Raw genomic sequence first — 16,549 nt, 5'->3', positions numbered from 1 at the left:
AAGTTTTTGCAGCAGCCAGAACAGTTGGTTGCCTCTTCTTCTCTGCTCAAACGCTGTTCAGTTGCCAGCTGGTAACCAGCCACCTCAGCACCTCGTCATTGAGGCCATTGGTCAGTGTACATTGTCTAAGCCTCAAAGTGAAGATGCAAGCAGTGACCTTTACATATCTTGTTCCTCCTAATTTGTCTGAGGGAGTAACTACGGGTGTTTTCTCTAGTTGTTTCTCATCGGGTAGAAGACTGGCTTAACTTCTGTAGCTTAGGTTACAAGAAAAGTATTTTAAGCATAAATGGGGAAGGTCTTACATCTTCCAAAAGATTCCACGTAACCTCCATTAACAAACCTGGAATGGTAAAATATAGAAAGAGAATCTTTCAAAATTCAAAATTAGAAGAAAGAAATTTCAAAGAAAACCAGAAATCTTCTTAGATCAAGAAAAGCCAGATTGGATCATTCATCAGCATTAAGTGACCGTCTTAGATCAAATCTAGACTGTTCGGTACTATGGCTCCATCTAGTGGTGATTTTTGGAGCACGTGTTTCAAAGCTCCTAGATATATCTGTTGAGATAAATTTGTAAAAGGTACCATGGTTGTGCTCAGATAAATGCATTGAAATATGTGTATTAATGATGTAAAGGAAATAGAAGCTATTAGTTCTAAAAGTTATTTACTCTATTTTAATGCAATATCTGCTTTCTGTACCAGCAACCCTTCTGACCCCACTAAGGGCCAAGGGTGTAAAGAAAATGGATGGATGGATGGATGGATGGATGGATGGATGTGCTTTCTGTGGACTTGGAGAAGGCGTTCGACTTCTCCAAGTGAGTCCCACTCACTCCGCCACAGCCTTGGCGGAGTGAGTGGGACTCCGCCAAGGCTGCCCTTTGTCACCGATTCTGTTCATTACTTTCATGGACAGAATTTCTAGGCGCAGCCAAGATGTTGAGGGGATCCGTTTTGGTGGCCTTAGGATCGCATCTCTACCTTTTGCGGATGATGTGGTCCTGTTGGCTTCATCAGATCATGATCTGCAGCTCTCGCTGGAGCGGTTCGCGGCCGGGATGAGGCTCAGTGCCTCCAAATCCGAGGCCATGGTCATGGAAAAGGGTAGAGTGTGCCTTCTCCGGGTCAGGGGGGTCGTCCTGCCTCAAGTGGAGGAGTTTAAGTATCTGGGGATCTTGTTCACGAATGAGGGAAGAAAGGAGCGGGAGATCGACAGGAGGATTGGGGCAGCGTCTGGCGTGAATCGGGCGCTGTACCGGTCCGTCGTGGTGAAGAGAGAGCTGAGTCAAAAAGCGAAGCTCTCGATTTACCGGTCAATCTACGTTCTCACCCTCATCTATGGTCATCAGCTTTGGGTCATGACCAAAAGAACGAATTCACGGGTACAGCAACCCTCCCGACCCCACTGAGGGACAAGGGTGTAAAGAAAATGGATGGATGGACATCACAAGACTGAAAACTATTAGCAAATTTTATTTTTTATGGAAATTTATGCAGGCAATTAAATACATGGTCATATAATTCAGTACACCAACGTCTCAGTGTTAAACTAGACAATTATGATATGTAACTTTAAATATTTTTTTTGAGAAACTGAACTTTGGCATTACCTCAGAATCTAAAATGAAATATTAGAAATGTATCACTGTGTGTGTAATGAAGCTTTGAAGTTACTTTCAAAATGAAAAACTGAAATAAATAAACTTTAGAAATAAGATTTACCTGTGAAACAATAAAAAAATAATTTCCCAGAAATTCTGAAAGCAAGATAAAAAAAAAAACAGTAAAATTGAGTAGTATGAAAGCAGTATGTGCATGATTGTATCCTTTTTAAGTTGCATCGGTCTATTTTTCTTTAATTAGCATAACTTTAAACCTTAACAAAACTTAAGACCTGCTCTGAAACCCTTTCCATTTGCTTCTTTGACATCACATTTCATTCTGCATACTGCAGTTTTAAACTCATTTCAATAGAATAAAAATCAACAGACTGAAAGTGTTTTAAAGTAGAAATTCATATTTATTACAACAGTCAAATAAGAGGCCAAATACAATGTGTCTGATCTGTTTTACTCTTATTTCACAGAAATAAGATTTCAAAAAACACAGGACACAACCTAATATTCATGAAATGGTGAAAAACATGAAACACAAACAGTAACAAGACCTCAGATGAGGATCCTCTCCTCCTTCATCGACAAAACAAAAATAAAATCAATTTTGTTTTGCTTTCCGTTACTTACCGTCTCTCGGTTGTCAAACTATCAAATGGGGAAGGCAAACACTGAACAAATGAGGCAGGCAAATGGAAAAAAAAAAAATCAATATCTGTATTTAGTGGAATAATCCTTGGGAGACACCACTAAGCCTCTTCCTTTCCGCGCTCCTCGGTACACTGTTTCAACAATGTCTATCATCTCCTGCTTGTCCTCTATGATCCAGTTGATCTTGTTGTTGTTACCAGTGCCCAGATCAATCATGATGTGTTTGTTCCTGGGAAACAGAAACGTCATCGTTTAACACCAGGAGACGGAAGCTGTGTCAGCGGTTGCCGCGAGCCGTCAACCGTCCATTCAACCGTCCCGTCACAAACGCTCACACTCGGAGAATGACCTACCTGAAGAAGAACATGGCGGTGCAGGGGTCGTACAATTCATACATTTTGTTGAAATCGGGCACTTCTGTGATGTCCACGAGGTAAATGACAGCAAAGTTTTTGACCTGGCCAAAAGAAAGGAAAGTTGATAGAAAATTGTGTCCAACAAAACTAGCAGAAAGGTAGAAAAAAGACAAGTTATAAAGTAAAAGTTAACTATGACAGTGTTAAAAAATAGGGGTGAACTGACAAGTCTGTCTTAATTTCCTTAATTTTGGGGAGATCGGAAAAAACTCGAGAAAGTGATCCTATCTAACTCCTCAAAGGTCTTTAGCAACTTCAGTGATCAGCCGGAAAACTGCAAGCTAATAAAAACTCAGTAACGAGTTTTGTAGAAGCTAAAAATAGCAGCAAAATCTTACAAGTTTGCCCGTTAAAACTAAATACAAAGGAATGAACATACATTATTCAATAAATGCCTGAATGAAATGGATGAAGGTCCTTACATCTGGTTGTACACAAACCTAAATATTTCCACCTCAGGTGTAAAAGCAACCAGAAATCCTTATTGATTATTCTCAAACAGCCCTGAGAACCAAATGCTCTAAATGTGCAAATGCTTATAATTTATATATTTGAGAAATGTGGTGCAAAGGTCAATTTTACAGAGTAGTGGGTCTAGGAAATGAGTCAATAAGAGTTATAGCCTTCCTGCAAGACTTCGTGCGACACGTAACATGTCTCATGTTCAGCTTGTTTCCTTTGAGGCCATACACGTATTAATTATGTAGAAATATATTGGCTCCGTGGCTGATAGACTTCCTGAGTTGTGAAGAAACAATTTGCTCATCTGGCTTGAAGCAAAAATTGTTTACTTCAGATTTCAATCATAGAATCTCATTAAAAAACTGATAACTTCTACTGTTACAAAGCACAGGAATCCCCGAGATAAGAGTTTTCTTCTTTAGAAATCTTATGTGAAAAATATATTCTAACATTTATCTATTAAACGTGACACTTTTAAATGTTTAGCATGGTCTCTAATAAAAGATTTACGGTTTTGTGCATCTAATCTTCCCTTTAGTTTATTTAAACAGAGGTTGATACCTTGTGTACGAACCGTACCTCTAAACAAACCAGTTTACAAATTAAATGACTAAAAAATGGCCACAAAATACTGACTCACGTATCTCTAATGAGATGTCAGCTACATGATGACTACCAGTTATTAATCAGAAGTACGTAAGAAACAGCAACCTCTGCTGGCGTTACTGTGTCTCGTAACAAAAAACGTCTAAATGTAGCAGTAACTGAAATGTTTCACATAAATATGTATAGTACAGTGAACAGCGGGTTTGACCTGACAACACGAAGTTAAACCCGTTTCAAAAACCAATAAACCAGCAGGTTATTCTAGGGAGCAAACTTTGGATGCTGCTCCGACGTGACGTTGATGGCAAAGACGTCAACAAACTAATCAAACCTTTTCAGCGATGCTGTAAAGAACCTCGTCCATCTTCATACACGTTGGGTCCCAGTCGTGTCCGAAGCGGATGACCAGGACTCGGTCCTCCTCAGATAGGATGGCTTGGTCCACCTGCCAGCCATTGTGGAGATGTGGCAACATGTACGACATCTTGATCCAAGAAAGTGATTTCCAACCTGTAGATCAGTACATGCGAGTTTTAAGGTTGAAGGGGAGACAGACGGACATGAAACAAACATAATGCACTGGTCTGAGTAGCGAAACACAAGGAAGCTAAACATAGCTAGCGCTGGGTAATGTTAGCTGAGGAAAAATCTGGAAGAAACGGAAAAGAAACCCCAGAGGAAGCACAAGCCTGACCAAATTAATAGAAAAACTCACCTTAAATTAACAAGTGAGTGTTAAGTATCGAAATAAACGCCTAACTACTGAGTAAAGTAATACAGTAAGGTTAAAAAAAAAGCTATTTGTTGTTGAATGTTGCGTCTTGGACGTCTCGTCGCGTCAAACAAACGTCCCAGTAAGAGCGATGACGTCATCAAACTAGCGACAAGGTCTTTATATGTACGTCTTGTTTTTATATATAGGCTATATAACTATTTTTGAACTTTTCAAACTCTGAAAAGGTTTTAGTAAACAAGTTTTTTTTAATTGTTCGCATTAAAACTTTTTAAATAACAGTTGTTGAACAGTTTTTATTTTTTATTTAATTTTTTTTTTTTAAATTGAGGTCGAAGGGGCAATGTTTCAGTAACTTACAAATTGTAAAAAGCCAACAGTGGCATAGAAAAAAACATTTCGGTTCTATCCAAAAATATTCATCAATAATATAAATATACACATTCAGGAATACTTAGACTCTGCTTAACCTGTACATTCACATTTGAATGTGGACCACACTGTTCTAAGTTGTGATTGGTTGAAATATTTTTGGGCAAATTTTCAAATTATACATAAATCACTAAAATCTAATGTAAGGCAAACTAAACTGGATAAAACCCATCTTTGCGTATTTAAGAAACAGCAGAGATGTATATTTAAAAGTTGGGCAATAAAACCAATTTAAAATAAAAAAAAATTAAGGTTTAAAAAGACTGTCAGCTTTTATTAGCAATAAAAGGAACACTTTTTTGGTCAAATGCAACATTTAATTGAAACAATCTCTTTTCGGCAGGGGTGGGGAAAAAAATCAAAGGGCACTTTTTATTTCAAATAAAATCCTCCCTGGTGGCATAATTATTTAATCATATTTAAATGTCCTGATACTTCTTACATTTCCTAATAATCTGGACTCTAAAAAGGCTAAAAAGTAAAACGGGCACAATAGGTCTTCCACCATAAATATTTTGTTGTTGTGAGATTACACATTGAAATCATTTTTAGGTCTTATCAGGCAGCGGTGCCAGGAAATTTGTCTGTGCCAGTATATTGTAGCATCTAAATTATTTGACCCCGTTTGAAATTTTCTCTCCAAAGACAAAGAACATTCACTCCTGCATTCTTTAATAATCAAGGGCTTATTTAATTCAACGCATATGGTACACGGAACCCTAAAACAGTTCTTTCACCAGAAAAAAGACAAACATAAAAACATTTATTGTTGTGCGATTCATTACAGTACAAACAGGAGAGAACGACAGACAACGGACAGGCTCAAAGGTTAAAGAAAACTTTCCAGTCTATGACATAGCAGCACATTATGGCACTCCTCAGAGCAAGTATAAATCACCATTAGATATGTCTGAACCTTTCTTTAGCTTCAAAACTACAACTACACAGTCACATCACTGTGCTACCAAATGGTCACATGATTAATGGAACTCAACAATTTCATGTTAGACAATTTGGTTTAGGAGACATGATTGTTTAACAAAGGACACCGGTAGCCAATTTGAAAAAAACAAAATAAAATAAAAATTGGACCTACTCACTGACTAGCATCAACATAGCAATCAATCCCTTAAAGCATATATACGCTTCGCTTGAAATTCTGTTTGGCTAATTTTCATATTGCACAACATCAACATTCTGCCACTAAGCCGAAACCCCCTTCCATCCCGTTGGATAGACAGGTCCACCACCGCGAAGACGCACCCTGACCCACATAACTGTCTGGATCAGAACCCAGCTTCCACTTCAGGCCGACAGATGGTGATAAGGAAAATTCACGGAAATCGGAGAGGAGAAGAAGAAGAAGACGTCTCCGGTTGTGGCTCTTGCAACATCGCAGCATAGTAGAGGGAAACATCCAAAGTCCATCGGTGTTTGGTGAGGCAATAAGAGGAATCCTGCGTGTCGTAACGTCCCGCAGACCCTGAGGAAAAGTGTGTCGTTTCACCGGACCAGGCAGCTGTTGGGATAAGGTCAGGGTGCACAGTCAGCCTCGACGATGAACTGCTGAATGAAGCTGCGCTTCTGCAGCTCCTAGTCGGCGGGATGCTCCGGACAGGAGCGATTCACCTGAAACCACTCGTCTATGCACCTGCAAAAAAAAAAAAACAATGCAAAAAAAACAAGAGGTAATTAATATCTTGTATCTAATGAAAAATAAACGTTAGAATTACAGACTGAGCCATTCCTTTTGTTTTAAGAATCTCTTTACATGGACACTAAACTGCTCCTGATATCCTGAAAGGCCTTGATAGCAGTTCAGGTTAGTTAGCTAGTTAGCTAGCCTGAGTAATGCTTGGAAACATTCACCTGGAACGCCCTCCAGAGTCAAATTTACCACTAGGAAACCGGGAGCGACTCCAACTATCGCCAGTTACAACTTGTAAAGCCGACTTTGCGTTTCAATATGGCCGCTCCACCCATTAACAGCAGCAATCTTCAGTGGAAACATGTTTATTTTACGAGACAGGCAGGTAGGAGTGCGTCTAAAATCGATGTTATACGTAGCTTCTGCAGCTCTAAACTGAACATATTAAACCTTCTGTTTGCATGTGGAAAATAAAAATGATGTTCGTAACAAGTGCCACAAACAACATCTATGGATGTCGCCATATTGAAGTGCAGCCTTCTCTGACCAGGTAACTGGAGCAAAGCGTTAGCTACCAGTAAAGAACATTACTGACATGTCTCTTTTGGACACCCAGTCCTTACTACATGTGTTTGATACAGGAAGAAAAAATATTTTAGACACTATATGCTGCAATAAATCTTTCCAACATTTACACTTCCCTCATTCCATTTAACCTATTTTACTTTATCAATCGGTTTATCTTGTTCAGATGGAACTACACTAGTTCATAAGGAACTGAACTAGTTTATGAGGAGACTCTTACTTCAGAGGCTGATTCTGGATCTTGTGATTGAAAACTTCAGAGTAATTGCTTTGGTTGCTAGGGAATTATATCGTTGTCACTCCCATTATTTTGTGATCCATCTCAGGATAAAAGATTGGAAAGATGATGAAACAGGCGGTCTGATTCTGATCACGAATCCGGAGGATCTCTAGAGCCTCGTCTGGCTCCTTCTTTTTCTACTTTCCTCATAATTGGCAGATATTTTTGGGGCAGCTCATTCTCGTCTTGCAACAGGAAGTGAAAACGGTACGGACCCGGACTCTTGTCGGGTATCTGATGGTCGAATGAGAATCTTGAAAGGAGTCCAAATGTAAGGTGTCAATCGTTTATCAGTTTTGGAGAAAATCTTTGTGACTTTAATTAGATTCAGTCAGCAACTGATTTGCAGTATTGGTAAATGAATAATAGACTGAAAGGGTGTCTATATGGTTGATTGGAGTCTTGCTCCACTTAACTATGGCCTATCGCAAGGGTTGGCATACTAACAAGATATGTCTAATTTTCCTTTGGGATTAAGAAAGTATTTTGAATTTGATTTGAGAGCAGAGGACCAGGCCTTCATCTTTCTGTTAACAACATGCAGTCACTGAGGATGCAATAAACAAACTCACTTTCTCTCTTTTCACTTCCACATATTTGAGTGTTTTTACCCTTTGTGGTAGATGCAGAGGCAGGGCAGCCTGGCAATGGTGTCTCCCTGCTCCAGATCGTCTAAGCAGATCGTACATTCACCGGAGTCTCTCGATAGGATGTCCTCTGAGAAAGAGACAAAACGCGCAAACTGAGCACAGAGCTACACAACGCACCAAAAAACAAAAACTAAAATCAATCAATCAATCAATCAATCAAGTACTTTGCATCATAAACACACACACGCACAAAAAGAACCTCTTGGCGTTCACGTTTCATCTCCTTAAAGAGGTTGTGAGCAGTTCCAGAAACAACAAGGGAACAGATAAATGTCTCGGAATGGCCTAGTTCAAGTGCCCATCTCGGATCAAATGAGACAGAATAAGCTTTAGATATTTTTGTTTCATGAAAACAAATCTGAGTTTTGGAGTTTAACTGACTGCCATCAATCTTTTTTGTTTTTTAATATAATTTAAAAAATAATAATAAAAAGTGCAGCTCTTCTGAAAGAAATGAAGCCATAATTAAGTGTCCTACTTTTTTCATGTTGTTGTATTTTGTTTACAGAATTTTAAATGAAGGTCAATACTTTTGCAGCAGCCTGTATCTGATTGTTTTAAGTACTCCAACAGGTTCCATCATATACAAAATTTAGCTTTACTTCATATTGTAGTACTACTCTTTTTTTATTCTTAATGTTGTCAGTCAGCTTAAAAGTAAAATATCCTCTGATCATTTCCTGTCCTTTTGTTCTCTCCTATTTATATAAAAAAGTACACACCAACTAAGCATATTTTAGTATTTTGAATATAAAAATCTTTCATTTGTTTTTTAATTTAAATGTAACTGATTCTGTAAATGAGCTGGGTTCATCTGTCAGAGAATACAAAAAATAAAGGTTTTCAAACTGCATGTGGGCTTTATCAGAGTGAAACAAAAGGCAGGCTCAATCAAAAAGTTCTTACGTACAAAGTCTAGCGCAGGTAAAGAACGAAGCAGCAGTTGTGCCGATCTTCCACATCTGCATGGCCACGATTAGCTGATTGACGCCATTCAGCAGATGCTCTGGATTTGCACATTTATCAGCCACATGCATACCGCAGTGGGCGTGTGCGCGAATAAGCAAATGCGGCGCCGCAAAATTAAAGAGGAATCCACCGCCGCTGGCATTCAGGCAAACAGCGACGACCCGACGAAAGAGGCCCGCACCTCGCGCTGCACAGGGCAACCGTCTGCTTCTGATGTTTTCTAAACGTCTTTCCTGTGCGTCGCTTCGTGCAGGTGCTGCTCGCGCTGCTCTGACATGCAGCTGCGTCATGCATTTGTATTGGTTTTCTCTTTCATCTCTTTCTTGTGGGTTGGCAAAACGCAAAGAGTAAAATTTCTTGATGATTTTAATTGTGTCAAGCCGCAATCGCAAAGCAATGTTTACCTGGAGTGAGATTGTCGTCCAATTTTGAGTGTTTCTAGATGTGCGAGTCAAAACGTAGCTTTTTCTGCTGTGTTTTTCCACAGACTGAATTTGTATTGTGCAAATTCCACATATGCAGATGACGATTCGCTCTGGTCTTAAGGACCATTGATATCCTACAAAGGACTGATACAGAGTTCCAGCCTGCAAGAGCCCGAGGCCACAAACTGAGTTGCATGACAAAAATATCTTCAAAGAGAGAAAGGGAGTTGAGGGGGAAAGTTCTTCATCGACAATTATGCACCCATCCGACTGTATGCGTCAACACTGGGTTGACTTTTTGCCTAAATGAAGCCGTGTTGTCTAGATACCAACTAAACAAAATGAAATTTCAGTTTTAGCTAGTGCCTACATTCAGAGACAACTGACTTTTAAGGGTCGACTAGTGCATTCTGGGACTTCTCCAATTGAGTCTGTGGATTTTTGGCAGTGCTTTGCATTCAGGATGCATTTGGGGGGCTGAAGGTGAGTGTCTGTGGAAATTCACATAAAAATATTTCTATGAGTAACATGCCAGTGAGCACTAGGTAGTGCAATACCCAGTGGTGGGCACACTTCTGCTAACCTGGAGCTAGTTTTCTGTTTAGCACTTTTGCTAGCTTTAAAAAACGTTTAGCGTGCTTAGCTTCCCCTAAATGAATCAATTGTTTTAGTTTGCTGTTCTGTAACAGCTGGCTGACACTGGTGTTAAAGTTTTGATCATTTGACTGTTAAGAATACTTCAAACAGTAAGACGATGTCGATATTAATGCTCATGTTTTCAAAAGAGAACAAGATATAAACACAAGTACAATATCTATGAGCTTTATAGAAAGTATTATAGCATTGAAATTAAATTGGTACTCAAGGGTTTTAGTCTTGTAAGGGCAGATATAATTTGAAATTACCGCTTTAGCATTTATTGATAATTACTGGTTTAGGGTTAGCGCAGCTAAACTTTTAGCTAGCTAGCGGTAATTTGACCGGATAATCAGAAAGATTGCTTTATGGGCCCTCTAATGGTAACTACAAAGATATAGCTGCTATTCCCCATAGCCAAAGCATTAATATCATACAAACACTATGCTTCTTTATTGTTTTTGCAACCACCTTCTGCTTTTTTTTCCTGCAACAGCCTGGGTTTCCCAATGTTCCCTCTAGTTGTTGTTTTTGATACTTCGGCACAAACATGAACAAGTACAGCAAATCGAAGATGGATCTTCACGGGTCTGAGGTTGGGGAGTAAAAGTATGTCTGGCTTATCGGTTATTGTGGGTTCAGAACTGCTCCAGCACACTTGAATCAAATAAATGGCTCCTTATCAGGCCTCGGCAGAACTCGATAACATGGTCAGGATGTAATTCAACCACTTGATTAGCTCGCACTGGTTGTGCAAGCTAATCATAAGTAATCAGTTTCTTCAACTGTTGAACAAAACATTCTGATGCTGTTGAAGAAAATTCAAACACTGATTAAAATTAAAGTCAGCTTACATGTTGTTCTGTCTCTCTAAAGCAGGAAGGAGAAGATAAAAAAAACTCGTCACGTCTGCTGTATCATAACAGAAAACTACTGTCAGAACCGCTCCCCTCCCCCCGCGCCAGAACGTACTGTTGTAGGTAAGGCGTGTTTTGCTGAAGCACACAAGCAGGTGCTTCTCTATTTCATCTGCCGCCATAAACTTGGAGCAAACAGGACAGTGGAACCCTGAAAGTACAAAACACAAAAGCACAAAGAACATTAGGACCCATAATCAACAATTAAAAAACCTTTAATAATCCCCATGGGACATTCAAGTGACAGCTGTGGGCAGGAACCATCTCCAGTAGCAGTCTGTGTTACAGCACATCTTATTTATCATCTGGCTGAAGATGATATGTTGTTGCATGACAGTCTACTAAGGAAGATGCTCAGGTTTGTAGCTCTATCTATAAATTGATGCGTAACAGTTAGCATGTGTTAGATCTATGACTTGACTTAAAATACGTAGCAATGTTAGACAAAATTACATAATGTGAGCTGTCTGAAGTTTGTTTTCTTATCAAACTTCTATCCAATTTTATTTACAAGTTTTCAATTATGCTTCGTGCCGCTTTTTTCCACATAAAACCACAAACTTTCTTCTGTTGCAAGAAAATTTGTGGTTTTAATGTAGCAAAATGTCTGCCAGTTGAAAAGTTGCTTTTGCAAGTTACTGTACGGGACATATCAGATATCATTTCGGATCTTCCATGTTCTGCTCCAAGCAAAGATTATTAAGCCAAGAGCCACTCAACCTGAGACAGACTGGCCTCTTTTTAGAAGAAGAAATGCAGAGTTTGTCCTGCCATCACTGCGCCTGGCGTCTCCCTCATGCGTGTGTCATGCGTTTATGAGGGACTCCGTAAAGTCAGCGTGAGGCCCGTTAGGTCACATGGTTCTCATCGGTGGGGGCAAAGGTTACAAATGAGTTCATCAGTGATTAGACTTCCTCATTACCTCTACCAGTAACTTCAGACACAAAAAAAAACGTGGAGAGAGAGACAGAGATCAGTTGGATTATTATGGATGTCGTTTGTAAAAGCGTAGCAGCGTTTCCTCTTTCAGCCCCATGACCGTCACAGAACGAGCTCCCTCGCCTTCCTTCCCCCCCCGCTCCCGCTTTGTTGTGCTCGGATCTGGAGACTCCCACTAGTTCAGGAGAAACGGCTAAACCTGCCGATTCAGGAAATTTGAGTGCATCCTGCGAATTTCACTCCGTGTTTGTGTGTGTCCGTGTCAGGCAATGTGTAACCAGCAGGAAACGCTTATCTGTTGACCTACATAGTCCTCTCTTCCCTCTCAGAGCAAAAAAAAAAAAAAAGAAAAAAAAAAGCGCAGGCCTGTTTTGCACAACAGAGGAGAAGCAGAAGAAGGAAGACAAAGGGCAACGCGGCACAGCGGCCGCAGAGCCACCTGTGGCTGCGATAAATGTGCAGGAGGGCTAAACAAAGGGTTCAGTCATCATACAGCTTTTAAACGGATCCAGGTATCGAATGTCAAATGGAAAAATACCAAGCAGTCGGGACTGCAACCGTAACATCTAATGATTGTGAGTAAGAGGTCACAAGATAGCGAGTCCATGAGATGAAGAGAAGATTTTTAGCCATGTTTTGGGGTAAACAGAGACTCTGTCAATCACGTTTTAACGACAGTGCAGAATTATTTGATCCAGACCAAATCCAGGGTCCCGAAGACTTCACAAAGAAGAGAAAAAATAAAATAATAATAATCACAATAAAAATACAATGCAGAGTTTGAAGTAAAAAAAGTTTGTCTTAAATTTGCAAAAAAGCACACATGCATGACATTTTTTTTTTGTAATTTTTCTTTTAACCAGATTACCAGAAAACATAAGATTTCAATGACATAAAAAAGTTTCACTAGTTTGGGAAACTATATCTGTAAATACTTTTAAATAGACAAAAATAAGATCACACTTTTTTTAACTAATTTAAAATAGAAGCTACAGTTTGACTCAATGGGACGTAGGTCAATGTTTCCTCAAACAACAACAACAAAAAACTGCTATTTAGCAAGGCCTAGGAAATTTCTTCACACAAATCTGCTTTTGAGTAAAAGGTGGTTAACCTTTGAGGTACTACCTACTACGGAAATAATATGAATGCAAAAAAGGTCATTAAATAAAAGAGATTTTGTGTTGTACCTTAAATTTTCCCTTTGAAGATTTTTCCCCTTTATTTTTTTCCATGGCTAGTGCTGGGTAATAAAATGACCTCAGTATTTGAATAAGGAATACATTAAAATAGCAATTTAATAGTTTTAGTAATCCGCATGAGAGGCGACATGTGGTTAACCAGGAAGTACGTGGGCTTCACATAAAGCCACAAAAACAGCCAATCACAGGGGAGATGTTGGCCGTTTTCCAGAAGAAGAATCCATGCTAATATTAGTAGCATGATCTGGTGGTTTAAAAAAAGGAAAAAGAACGTGGTTCAGTTTTTCTCTGAACAAATATAAGCCAATTTCAGATTTCTACCACAAACAGGTCCAGCAACACAACGAGCCTTACAGTATTTTCATAAATTGAGTTAAAAACTGTGATTTTTACTTTTTGAAACACATTCTCATCAGTTGAGTTTCTCCATTTTAATTTCTTTTTTTTTTTCTTTCATTTTGGACAATAGGCCGAAATCAATCTGATAATGGTCATCTGCAACGGGCTGGAAATCAGCTACTGTCCGTTTGCTGTGAGAGAGGCTGATTGACAGACTCCGCCCACCACGTGTGCGGTCAACAATAGTCGCCCCACTGCTGCTAACTTCACAACTTTGTCTCTACATTTAGCAGTTTTCAAGACAAAAACAAAGAGTGTGTTGATCAAAATCAGAATTGTCGGTGTAGACTTCTTAAAAATTGGTGATCGGTCAAAAAATTGCGATCGGTGCACACCCCAAGTTGTCATAGTTACCAAACATTTTCTATACATTGTGTAAAACCCAGCCTGATGATGGCCTCATCAAACTGATGAGGACTTCTTCAATATGTTGTAAGCAAGTGTTGTTGATCATTATGTCAACAGAACAACTCAAGATCGAAAGAACTACTTCCTATTATTATTTCCGCCCCCCCCCCCCAAAAAAAAGCTAAACCATATACATATAAAACAAGTTTAAACTATTCACCAACATGTCCGGACATGTTCTTAATACTGGATTCACTTTGGCTAAAAAAATATGTCATTTTAATATCTCAAAGTTTCTGGGTGTGAGATCTTATTACATCAACAATCCCGAAGGGTACAAAATGGGCAGGTTTTCCTATGGTTTAAAATGATTTTAATGTGACGCTAGTGACTAAACACAGCACTGCCCCCTCCACCTGTTGCCTTCCACTGCAGGTTAGCTGGCTGAAACAAAGTTAGTCCTTTTCTCTCCCTTAACAGAAAGTCAAATTCAGCAGTTTGGAAATATTTGTGTGAGAAACTAATGAAGCGTCACGGATCACTAGGTAATGATACTCAAAAGACTTTGTTTAAAATCTTTAATCTCATGTTGACCGCAAGAGTGTCAAAACATCTGACATAATTTGTTGAGCCAATTATAAAGACAGGAAGTAAATGCAGTTCTATTCCATGAAATAAAAAAAAACAGCAGTGTTGTGAGGTATGGTTGTTCAAAGTACAGATTAGAGTGAAAAAGATCAAATAATTGACGTAAAACGATGCACCAGATAGATATACATTCAGCTCCCCTATGTAAGTGAGATTCCCTCCGTCTTCCAGAGATTGTTTTTGTTATGATTGTGCAATCTGTGGTCGGGGACCTTACCTCCCAGCAGGCGAGGGGACAGGTGAGACGGTAAGGACCCTATGAACAGCCGGTGCGCCTCTGGGGGCAGCTGGCCCTCATCCCCGTCTGGGCCATCCAGACCCTGATGGTGTGACCCCGACCTTCTGCCGGTCGGGATCCTCATCCCGGAGTTGGTGGGCCCTCCGCCCGTGTACCGGATCCGCGGGCCGTCGGGTCCGTTTGTGTACCTAAACCCCGTGATCTCGTCCGCCGCGGCTGAGTTTCCAGACGGGAGGTCTGAGCTTGAGTAAGCCCGAGTTCTACTATCAAAAGCGGGGCTGCTCTGCTTGGCCCCCATGCCGGTCTCTTTTTTGCAGGTTTTGTTGTTATTGTTGTTGTTGTTTTACGCTGGAAAGTTTGGCGTATTTCAGCCGCGACACATGTTCACGGTGAGTTCAGAAGAGCTGACACTAACAAAGGAAATAAGAGACACGCTGGAGCAGGGCGAGACCGTCGAGGTTGTCCAACATCTCAGGAGTTTTTCCTACGGTGCGCTCCGTGCGTAAAGTGCGCACTCTCAGCACATTAAACTTGATATTCAATTGTTCTGTTTTTCTCCTCCGTTAGCGGAGCCCTTCCCCTTTTTTCAACAAAGAAATGAAGAAGGGAAAAAAAAAAAAACTCTAATGAGCCCCACGCCTCCACTCCCTGCGCCGCAGCCGAACGCAGGAACGCAAATGTTTGCGTAAAGCTCGTCTGGTCCAAGTTTGTTTTTGAGCTTAACTGCGGCCGTCGGGAAGGAAAAATAAAAACAGGGATTGCCCTCCTCCACCACCTTCTGTGGCGGGGCGCTTAAGTCAAGTGCACTTATAGAAGTCAAATAAACAAGGTCCGCCTTTCAAAATAAAAGCGTTAAATATGGAAACGTGAACAGTAAAGTTGGCAGTTTAGGTCTCTTGTCCTGGCAACATTTTCTCTCTGGAGTTCTGGTCCACTGCAGTTCCTCCAGATGTTAATATTTAGTTAGCAAGCTAGATATTTAGCCTCAAACTAGATATTTAGCTTTAAATTAAATATTTAGCCAGCAAGCTATTATTCAACTTCAAATTAAATTTAGTTTACTTTAAATATTTTTGCTTCAAACTAAACTTAGTTTAAAGCTAAATAATAGCTTGCTGAATAAATATTTTGCTTCCAGCTAAATATTTAATCTGCTAACTAAAAGTTAGAAATTTAGCTTGCTAAGTAAATATTGTCAACATAAGTTGGAGGATAAATATTTACCTTGTTGTCTAAATATTTCATTTGGAAATAATTGGAAATAAATTGCTAACTAAATATTTAGTTTGAAGCTACTTGCTCGCTAAATATTTAATTTGGAGTGAGATATTTAGTTTTCAAAACTAAATATTTAGCTTGCTAATTAAATATTATTTTGAAACTGACATTTATAAATGAATTAAAAACACGAAGAAATTCTGACTTTAAAAAAATGAAACATTACCTGTAACTGTAACCCTGCATGCTGCAAGGGGCAATCAAAGTTGGTTAGATACTATTAAATGAAGCGTGACAACTTGCAAATAAAAAAACAGTTTGAATTTATGACAGAAGGATGTTATTTTATTTAAAAGTAGCTATACAAAGCCCCAAATTTAGTAAAACAATAGTATTGGTATAAAGTTGTGTTGTGTGCTTCGTTTTCTTTATTATGACTGATGGCTTCTCTTGTAATGTGGTAATTATGTAAAGTGATCATCATGTGATGTTTGGAAAATTTGGATCTGTATAAAAACTGTAGGAAAAC

The 16,549-nt window shown here is 39.3% G+C and overlaps 2 protein-coding genes across 2 annotated transcripts; both read right to left on the bottom strand.

Annotated features, from left to right (window-relative positions):
• Positions 1 to 2,002: 2,002 nt before the first annotated feature.
• txnl4a (thioredoxin-like 4A) lies at positions 2,003 to 4,624 on the bottom strand. The gene is made up of 4 exons (XM_008421475.2): positions 4,469 to 4,624; positions 4,085 to 4,263; positions 2,623 to 2,726; positions 2,003 to 2,498 (listed from the first exon to the last, which is right to left on the bottom strand). Exons 2-4 carry the CDS (start codon positions 4,235 to 4,237, stop codon positions 2,327 to 2,329), a joined length of 429 nt encoding a protein of 142 aa, XP_008419697.1. The 5' UTR covers positions 4,238 to 4,263; positions 4,469 to 4,624; the 3' UTR covers positions 2,003 to 2,326.
• A 961-nt stretch (positions 4,625 to 5,585) lies between these two features.
• LOC103472093 (E3 ubiquitin-protein ligase znrf2) lies at positions 5,586 to 15,628 on the bottom strand. The gene is made up of 4 exons (XM_008421474.3): positions 14,782 to 15,628; positions 11,084 to 11,179; positions 8,043 to 8,148; positions 5,586 to 6,569 (listed from the first exon to the last, which is right to left on the bottom strand). The coding sequence occupies exons 1-4, from the start codon at positions 15,098 to 15,100 to the stop codon at positions 6,512 to 6,514; spliced, it is 579 nt and encodes a 192-aa protein (XP_008419696.1). The 5' UTR covers positions 15,101 to 15,628; the 3' UTR covers positions 5,586 to 6,511.
• Between the last annotated feature and the right edge of the window lie 921 nt (positions 15,629 to 16,549).

Source organism: Poecilia reticulata, chromosome 11 (genome assembly GCF_904066995.2).
Source record: "Poecilia reticulata chromosome 11, P_reticulata-male-v2, whole genome shotgun sequence".
NCBI lineage: Eukaryota > Metazoa > Chordata > Actinopteri > Cyprinodontiformes > Poeciliidae > Poecilia > Poecilia reticulata.
This window is presented reverse-complemented; position numbering and strand designations above follow the sequence as displayed.